Source organism: Neodiprion fabricii, chromosome 3, assembly GCF_021155785.1.
Source record: "Neodiprion fabricii isolate iyNeoFabr1 chromosome 3, iyNeoFabr1.1, whole genome shotgun sequence".
Classification (NCBI taxonomy): domain Eukaryota; kingdom Metazoa; phylum Arthropoda; class Insecta; order Hymenoptera; family Diprionidae; genus Neodiprion; species Neodiprion fabricii.
Window position 1 is genome coordinate 39,220,423 of NC_060241.1, and position 9,932 is coordinate 39,230,354.

Consider the following 9,932-nt stretch of genomic DNA (forward strand, 5'->3'; position numbering starts at 1 on the left):
TTTCTAGCCACGTCAAAAACTCCACGCCCTCCGCGGCGATGAGTTGCCGGCGCTGATGGCCGCATCGATATTTTTATTTATATCTTGTCTTGATGAATGATGGGTTATGAAACTGAACGAACTCAATCGTATTATATCAATGTATTTTGAATATGGAAAATATAAAACGTAAATAATACAGTACAAAATCAGGTATGCATTTTCCTATGATATTTTGTATTCTAGGGTGCATTAAATACTATTTATACGCCTTAGATCTAGGATAAATTCAAAATCTTTCAAGAGATCTGTAGGAACGTGTTAGTTTTTAACATATTTAGGAACATCTTCAACTATATGTGACTAAAGCCAGTCATAAATACATGTATTCATTGTAATTGTATGGCCATACATTTTTTTCGCTGTATAAAATTACGGCGTACTAATACCAATAGATATTCAGGGTTTCCGGCACTGATTCACATAAGTCTGTAATAAAAGTATGTGCCAACAAATTGGCAATTTCTGTTTCTGGCCGTCAATAATGAATACAAATGACAATTCTAGTAACAATGGTATAAAAGTAACATTGCCAAGGCGAGAAATATCTGAATCACAGTACACTTTACAAGACTTTTACTAAACCTTTATGCTAAGTTCTTTAAGCCACATCGAACCAGCGATCAGATCGAATTAAAGTGCGCAAAAGCATATGCCCTGCGATTAAGCAGTTTGAAGTTATTACAAAGGGAAAAAGCTAATATAATTAACAATTAATAGTAAAAAGAGATCATGAGAAATAAACATTTAGTCAAATATAAGGTAATACTGTAATGAAGAAATTTTCCTCGATATAGGTAATAATTTCCCGTTTCTTATATACTGAATTTTATCAAAAATAGAAAAATTCCAAGCGAACGAATGCACGTGTGTTATGTACGCACTCAGATCATACTTTTATTCTTATATACATGCAACACTGCAAACACACCGCATTGAAGCTTCGACTCTGCGGTCTTTCAAGAAACGGTAGGAAAAAAGGCGGGTAATTCTACCATTGATTTTCTTAACTTTTGTTCCCGCCTCGTCTGTTACCGTCAAATCCACCTCTGCTATTTTCGCGTCCTGTGCCCGATCTTCATTGACCGCCGTTACGTCTGCCCCCACCGCTGCGACTACTACCAGCATCGGAGCGCTCACGCTGCTTCTCCTGTGCCCGTCTTTCTTTCCATGCGAAGTGCCGCTTAGCCATTCTCTGCACTTCATCAGGTACATCCTGAAGAATAAAAATCAATCAAGATAACTACTCTATCAGTTCTAAGGAATGTTCACGTCAATTTTTTATTCGAGTACTACTTGACGGTCACTTCTGCCGAGGCATTTCACTGTATATATTATGTATGTGTGGCATCAATCATTATTCAATTACCTGATTAGCTTCCTCAAGGATTTCAATAAGTTTTTTAGCGTGTGACCAATCACTTCGGGTCATTAAAGTAATACTTTGTCCTGTTTTCCCTGCCCTTCCAGTCCTACCGACTCTATGAACATATTCCTCTATATCGCGTGGAAAATCATAGTTGAATACGTGCCTGTCAAAGTATAAGCAAAATAATTGGGTAAATAAACAGTTAAAAAATAGTTAATCATTCTCCATCTTCAACCTCTGTAATACATGAATGAAAAAAAATAAATGTTTCTTACGTTATGTCGTCGATGTCTATACCACGGCTGGCAACGTCAGTCGCAAGTAGAATTCGAACCTCGCCGGATTTGATATCATCAAGCGCCTGCTCTCTATCGCACTGCTCACGGCCACCATGTATACTTTGACTGAGGATACCTTGCAGTGCCAAATCACTAGCTAAATCATCAACACGACACTTCTTCCCGATAAAAACAATTACTTTGTCCTCAGGGCCCATATTGAGGAAAAAATCATTTAACTGTGGAAAAATGTTTCAACATTGAGTCTGTTCACATTGTATAATATCACGAAGCATTACAGAACAAGTAGATCTGAGTTCAATACATTCGTACGATCTAGTGTGTATCTTCGAAGTTTTTGTTTCACAATGTTTGTTTAGTCAAACAATGAAAGGGTAAGATTACTAAGATCTACCCCCAAATTTGAATAATTTTTTTTAATAAGTCGGAAAAATTTCGACGAAATACTGTACCCACCATTTCTGGTTTCTCGCTCTCGTCTACTACAAGAACCGTTTGCATTACAGAATGCACAGCTGCTAAATCTAGCGATCCAACACAAACTTGGAGCGGGTTTTTCATGTAAGATTGGGCAAGGCGTCTGACTCCAAGTGGCCAAGTTGCACTATCAAAATATAAGTACAATAAATTACGGATAAGTCAGTGTAAAAACATGCTTGATGATTATAGGAATTTCAAGTGACAAAGAGAAAAACCTTACCTAGTCATAATAGTTTGACGATCAGGACGGATGTCTAACAGAACTTTTCTAATTTGCGGTTCAAAGCCTAAGTCAAGCATGCGGTCAGCTTCATCAAGTACGAGATAAGTGATGGATGCTACATCCACATGCCCAGAGTGCACCAAGTCATTTAATCTTCCAGGTGTTGCGATAATTATTTCAACTCCACGAACTATTGTATCGACCTGATCCTTCCGACATCCACCTCCGTACACACACACTCTGCAATCAAAGAATTTTGTAATAATCAATTGACAGATATTGTCACCTTTCTCATTCCTAGACATTACGAGTAAGTCGAGAATGTTTGCGTCGTATAATATTTCGCAAATAGCAGGATTATTCTCTTGTTTATCTTGTCTAAAGTATGGAGTAAGCTGGTTGCATAACGGACAATAAGAAATTGAAAGAAATAACGAATTGGCACGTACGCCTTTATTCCCCGATATTCGTACTTTCGCACTTCTTGCTCAATTTGCAGAGCTAATTCTCTTGTTGGAGCAATTATAAGAATGTTCGGTCCACTGCGTTCTAATCGTGGAACAGTCTGTCCCTCGATGTGTATTAGCGCTGGCAATAAAAACGCAAGTGTTTTACCTAAAATGAAATAAAATCATTTATTTCGTTATCGTGATATCCAGTGAGTTCAACACAATATCAGCAATAAACTCCAAGTTTCAAATAGTGTACCTAACAGTTACATACCTGTGCCAGTCTGAGCAATTCCTATAAGATCCTTGCCACTTAAAAGGATAGGCCATGCTTGACATTGTATGGGACTTGGTTTTACAAATCCTTGCCTTCGTATCTCTTCCAAGATTTCTGGGTAATCCTGAAACGATGAGACATTACAAAAAATGTCTATACTAAATGAAATGACAAGTGAAAAATTTTCGGAAAACTATAAATCGACATTTACTGAAAAATGTATGAGTGATCAAAGTATGACTCAAACCTGAAATGCTTGTTCGAATGTTTCGATGGGATTTGGTATTGTTAGGTCATCACTGCCTTCCTGACCATTTTCGTCAATATCTTCAAAAACTTTACTAACGGAAATGTTGTTGTTTATTTTCCGAATATAAGACGCTTTCCCTTTTGACATATTTGCCACGACTGGGTCTTCGTGGTAGAAATTTTTAATGAGCGGTGGACATTTAGCCCATTTTTCTTTGCGGAACTCCTCCTGATGGTAGGAAATGAGAAGTTGGATATTAAAAAGTACATGCGATGTATCCCTTTCTTTATACAGAAACAAGCACAACTCAAGCATTGATTTTCTGTGATACTAGATTGAATATCAAGTTTTGGTTGGAAAAAAGTTCACATAAAATAAACTACCGCAAAGTGGCAACGTGTTTGGGCAAGTGGCTTTGTACCAGCATAACATGGCAAAATCAGTTCAATCATCTATTATACAGTACAGTGTTTTGACAAAAAATACTTACGTAGTCTCTACTGGCTTTGGACCAGTCGAAGTTTAAAAATTCATCATTATTGTCAGCGTTGGAATGAGAACTAACTTTTGGTGGCAGTGATGGCGGTGGTTTGTCAGTTAATAATTCATCAATCAATGCTTTAGCCTTTTCTTGTGCTTCCGGAGAGCCAATCAAAGTCACTGGTGTATTTATATAGTCCACTGGTTTACCAACCTATGTAGAAATATCAAGGGAAAGTAACATGAGGTAAAACTGGAGAAGTTTAATCACGTAATGCAGTTGATGCGCTTTAAAATGAATTAAAATATGAATTGCAAAACTAAGAAATGGAAGCAGTAATAAAACATTGGTTTAATTTAGTTGGCCAATTGTCAATTAATCCGCTGCAACGACTATGAAGTTGAACTCATGTTTCTCCGAGTTGTGTATAAAAAACTTGCCAGAACTAAAGCATCAATTATTTAAACTAGTAGATACGTACATTTATCTTAGTACCACTCTGGTCTTGCAACTCCTTAATTTTGCAACCTCCTCTGCCAATAAGTTTGCCAACTTTTGTGGAATCTATCAATATCTCAAGTCCTCGAGATTTTGTAGTGTTTTTATTCTTCCATTCTGTTTTAGGTCCGCGATCCCTTCCACGGTTTCCCTTAGGTCGAGCACCATTGTTATTTCTCCAGGTTCCATTATCTATATTAAAATTATCATATAAGTCCGTTCACTTGGATACTAAATGTAGTAAAATGTATCAACCATTAATTTCGCTCGTTTCAATTGTGTAATCGAGTACTGCAGATTACTCTAATAATCTATTTTTAAGATTTTAAGATTTATAGGATTATTTTTTCCTCAGTCACCATGGCTTGTGGAGGGTCCGCTTCCATCTCGTACATAATTCTGCGTACGTATATTCTCCGTATTACTCTGCTCATTGCTGTTCCACTCATCGAGGGCTCTGTAAATTGGATTCATTTGATGAAATTGGTTAAAACCGTTTGATAATATGAAGGGTAAACAATATATATAGTTGATTGCTACATAACGCACTTGTTTATTCATTATTCTAGTTATTTATCAAGCAGAAAATTACAAATTTTGCATGAAATTTTGATTATAATGTAATAAGTAATTGTGTGCACTATTAAATTTTAATTATCAACTGCATAATAATGAATTAAATATCAGAATTGAAAATACAAAATAATCAATAAGTCAGTTTATACAAACAATAAGTATTCAATGAATAATATCTTTCCAACTCGAGTTGGAATATATGATATTCTGCTTTCCATTATTAAGGTAGTACCGTGATGAATCACTTTTCTTACAATATCTTTCAATTTTTGAATACACATAATTTGAAGTATCCTTTATACGTAGGAATTTTTTTTAATAGACCTTGCGGTACTAAATTTTGCAATATTAGCGATCAAAAGTCGTACAATTTATATGTATTCCCTATCCCGACCGTAGTTAGAGTGAGCATTTTATTTAATAACAGCCATACTTTTCTTAGAATTTTTTTTAAAAACTGAGAATTATTAATGGAGGATATAACAAGTAATTTTTTTCAAAAAAAAACACAAACAAGCAGTATTCATTTTTTTGTAAATAATTCTTAAAGTTTGTTGCTTTTAATGATTTTCAAACTTTCTCTCATAACCTGACCCGTGAGAAATAGTGACTTGGCAACGTTGCCCTACGCAGGAAGTTTAGAATGCCATAAAGGCCCAACGAATTGAAATAAATGTCAGAACTTTGCGGATATAGGTTACGGTACAGCAGTCCTTTTTTGGACAAATCTGCCGTTTCTTAATCGCGAAGTCATTGTGTATTATTTTCAGTCTCCAATTATAACTAACCTCAAATTGATTTCATAACAATACGGGCTATTCCGCGTCAACCGGATCAGTCATCTCTCAGATATTTTTTTAATTTGGCATGTGTATTGTGTAGGGGGAGTTAGATTTTTGTGCCAAAGCGCGAATCTCATAATGCAAAATTCGATTTTTTATTAACAATAACAAATTAGACTCCCATTTTTTTCAAAAATTCATAACTTTCCCAAAAAATTAGATACAATATATTTTTTTTTTTCAAATTACGCGGAAAGCTTCATAGAATTTAAAAAAAAATATGAAATGGTAAAAAAAAGTTGTTATCAATTGTTTATTTGACAATTAATTTTTCAAAGATTTTTAAAACAGTGACTGACAAGATCAAAAAATTTTTTTAAAATTCTGACATGTTCCTTGAACTATACTACAATCTGTGAATTAATTCCAGAGGGGTGTTTTTCTTCGTTTTTGAGTAAAAAATCATTAAAGGTGTCGATGCGCATGAAATTGCAGCGCGCCGAGTCTCTACGTAATGGCGGGCGGCCGGTTGCCGTCCACCGCTACCCCGCGGTGGCGTCGCAGCGTTATTTTAGAGTCATTTTCACGATGTAGGACATGATTAAAGAATCTGAAAAAAATACTGTACCTTCACAAGGCTTGTTCAAAGCGATAAGTGAAGTTTCAAGAATGTGTTTTTATTTTAAAATAAGTAGCAAGTTATGTAATTATTATGATTTATGTGCACTCTCATGGTGTGTAACCGTTATTTTGAATCTCTGTAATAAAAAAACGGTGAAAAACACATTCCTGAAACTTCACTTATCGCTTTGAGCAGGCCTTGTGAAGGTACGGTATTTTTTTCAGATTCTTCAATCATGTCCTACATCGTGAAAATGACTCTAAACTAACGCTGCGACGCCACCGCGGGGTAGCGGTGGACGGCAACCGGCCGCCCGCCATTACGTAGAGACTCGGCGCGCTGCAATTTCATGCGCATCGACACCTTTAATGATTTTTTACTCAAAAACGAAGAAAAACACCCCTCTGGAATTAATTCGCAGATTGTAGTATAGTTCAAGGAACATGTCAGAATTTAAAAAAAATTTTTTGATCGTGTCAGTCACTGTTTAAAAATTTTTTAAAAATTAAATGTTAAATAAACAATTGATAACAACTTGTTTTTACCATTTAGTATTTTTTTTTAAATTCTATGGAGCTTTCCGCGTAATTTGAAAAAAAAAAATATATTGTATCTAATTTTTTGGGAAAGTTATGAATTTTTGAAAAAAATGGGAGTCTAATTTGTTATTGTTAATAAAAAATCGAATTTTGCATTATGAGATTCGCGCTTTGGCACAAAAATCTAACTCCTCACACACAATCCACATGCCAAATTAAAAAAATATCTGAGAGATGACTGATCCGGTTGACGCGGAATAGCCCATTATACATTTCTCTACAACACATGCTTGACGGGCAAGAGATACTGAGTTAGAATGCAACGTTGCCAAGTCAGACAAAAGACGCAATGGGAAAATTTTTATACTTCTGCGCATGTGAGAGGAGGCGCAAAGGTGTACTGTATCTCAACTACTTTTTACTTTAGTTATAATGTTTTATACAGGGGATATTTCTCTGGAAGTTGAGGACTGCTGCTATCACGGTACTACCTTAACTGGTAATGTTTATACTATTCAATATTGCACACGTATGCGAAATCCGATTAATGCTAACATTATTCATGTGTTGCAATTATGCATGAATCGTCGTGCATGCTCTTGAGTAAAGTTACAACGCCGATATGCAAATGTAGGTTAACCCTTTCAGAGGCACATTAAAAAAAAAAAAAAAATTATCAGTCAGTGGCGCACGGGGTTTTCGGGGTTTGGGGTCGCTGATGACGAATCTGAGGTTAGATTTACGAAATTCAAGATGGCGGGTCCAAGACGGCGGATCCAAGATGGTGGACAAAATGTTAAAAAATCACGAACTTATAAAAAATCAACCGACTATGCCAAATTTAATATGCGGGGGTTGTTTGAGTCGCTGATTACGAATCTGACATGAGATTTGCAACGTTTAAGATGGAGGATCCAAGATAGCGACTATTATTTTCGAAGTCCTAAATAAAAAATGGAATATGGCGCTTATTCTTCCTTTCAGCGTGACCCAAAACTAACGACGTGGATACGGGAAGAAACTAGTCCCTTTTTTGTTATTGTTTTTTCTTTTAGGTTTCCTCATTTTTCCACTCAAATGGAAAAGCGCTAAGAAAAGCCAAAAGCTCTGTGCGACAATAGCTCTAGTTATAAGTATTCAAGAGTCAATTTTTGATCGGGGTTTGTATTCGCCACCTAGTGATGGAACATGGAATCATTCGTCATTTGCCTCGTGTAAAATTATATTATTTACGTACTCAGCGCACCGTAAGAGATGGCTTTGTCAAATACGTTTATTGGGTTATAGAGTTTTGGGGTTATTCAAAATTCAAAATTTTTTTGGAAAAAACAGGGGTGTCAATAAATGTGCATAAAATATATATCATAGTACTAAACATAGAAAACATTGATAAAAATTTTCATAGCTCTAGCTCTATCAGTTTGCCCATAGCAGATTTTTTCCCGAAGAGATGGATTTTTTTTTAATTCAATGTTTATGAGAATCAAATAAAATAAGTCAGTTGGCCTAATTTTTCATAACGGTTACATTATTTAGGAACCTAAGTGTCTGAAAAATGCCTTAGTAAACGTTAAAGACCCGAAACATCGGAAAAAAAATAAAAAAATAAAATAAAATAAAATAAAATAGGTGAGAAGAATATACTTTCCACTGTCTCCCAAAGGGTTAAGGGGGTGTCCTGGTTGGCTTCGACTTTGACATTTATACCTCAAAATATCACAATCGACGTATCTCAAACACAAAGAAAGGCTTAAAAACTCTGTTCTATAAGCAATTCTGAAGAAAAACACTCCAATACGTTTTCATTTGAGCAAGAAATAAAGAAATGGCACGGATTCTACGAAAATGCAATAATAAATCCGTAGAATATATGCCAGTTATTTATTTATTTCACCGTGGAAATCGACCAGGGCATCCCCTTAAGATAGAATTATAGCAGCGTATCTTATTGTTTTCTGAACGTCGTACGGTAAATTTTGGGTTCAATTGTGAGCATAACGGTGCTTGGGCGGTCGGGGTGAAGTCCGAAGAGGTTAGAATAATTGTTTACAAATATATCATAATAACGCTGTATAAGAAATTGCGAATATTATTCAACTGTTTTGAGTAATTGTAGAATAGATGCGCTGTAAATTATTGTACTTACGACATTTTAACTGTGGCTTCAAAAGGTAAGAACTTCTTTACGTAGCACTCGTCCCTGTGCACGTCTTATCCAAGCAGTGTTCAAACAGCGACTGAAGAGCGTCAGGACTTCAGAACAGCGGCAGGGCAGCGTCTGATTCAACTGTTCAAAGTCTAGCTAGGCTAGGAATTTTACAGTTAAGTGATCAGAAAGCTTCTTTACGTAGCACTTGTTCCGGAACACGTCTTGTCCAAGCAGTGTCCAAGCACTGACTGAACAGGGTTGGGACTTCAAGGCAGCAGCAAGACAGCGTCTGATTCAACTGTTCAAAGTCCAGTTACGCTAGGATTTTACCGTTAACAGTGTTCACAAAGCTATGCAAAAATGATCAATTCGCAAATTATATTTGCGATGTTGACTGGACGATATACCATCTGGTAGCAGACTTTCAAACTATTAATGCTATCGAAATTTGTAAACATGATGCTGGTCTATGAGTGTAGCTTCGCTACGGTAAGCGTCGTCTGTGTTACCCACTAACGGTAAGTACGGTAGGTTATGAGTCGATAATTGCCTCATGAAAATTAATTTCAAAAACCTATTTCGTTGGCTCCGCCATTTTTAGGAAAACGATCCCGCGAATTTCAAAATATTAGGCAAATTACGTACCAGCTTCAGAACGGTTCAGGTTGTGATACTTGAAACTCACTCGGACACTCGCAGAAGAAAACTTAGTTTTTTTTTGGTATTTCTTTTTAAACTAATCTATTTCTGATCAACATTAATTGAATGTCACTTTGTCGACTATTTTACAATATTTTTTATAATTGATCTTATACAAAAACAAGTTTTTATACATGCAAGTAGTCGTATATTTATTGTTTACATTTTTTATCATAATCTTACAGAACATTATTTCTATA

General features: G+C 35.7%; 1 protein-coding gene across 1 annotated transcript; it reads right to left on the bottom strand.

The window, feature by feature from the left end:
• Positions 1 to 126: 126 nt before the first annotated feature.
• LOC124178714 (probable ATP-dependent RNA helicase DDX43) lies at positions 127 to 9,305 on the bottom strand. The gene is made up of 12 exons (XM_046562275.1): positions 9,031 to 9,305; positions 4,725 to 4,822; positions 4,349 to 4,557; positions 3,877 to 4,080; positions 3,384 to 3,614; positions 3,134 to 3,260; positions 2,860 to 3,025; positions 2,408 to 2,650; positions 2,164 to 2,311; positions 1,684 to 1,925; positions 1,409 to 1,571; positions 127 to 1,255 (listed from the first exon to the last, which is right to left on the bottom strand). The coding sequence occupies exons 1-12, from the start codon at positions 9,033 to 9,035 to the stop codon at positions 1,118 to 1,120; spliced, it is 1,974 nt and encodes a 657-aa protein (XP_046418231.1). The 5' UTR covers positions 9,036 to 9,305; the 3' UTR covers positions 127 to 1,117.
• Positions 9,306 to 9,932: the final 627 nt, after the last annotated feature.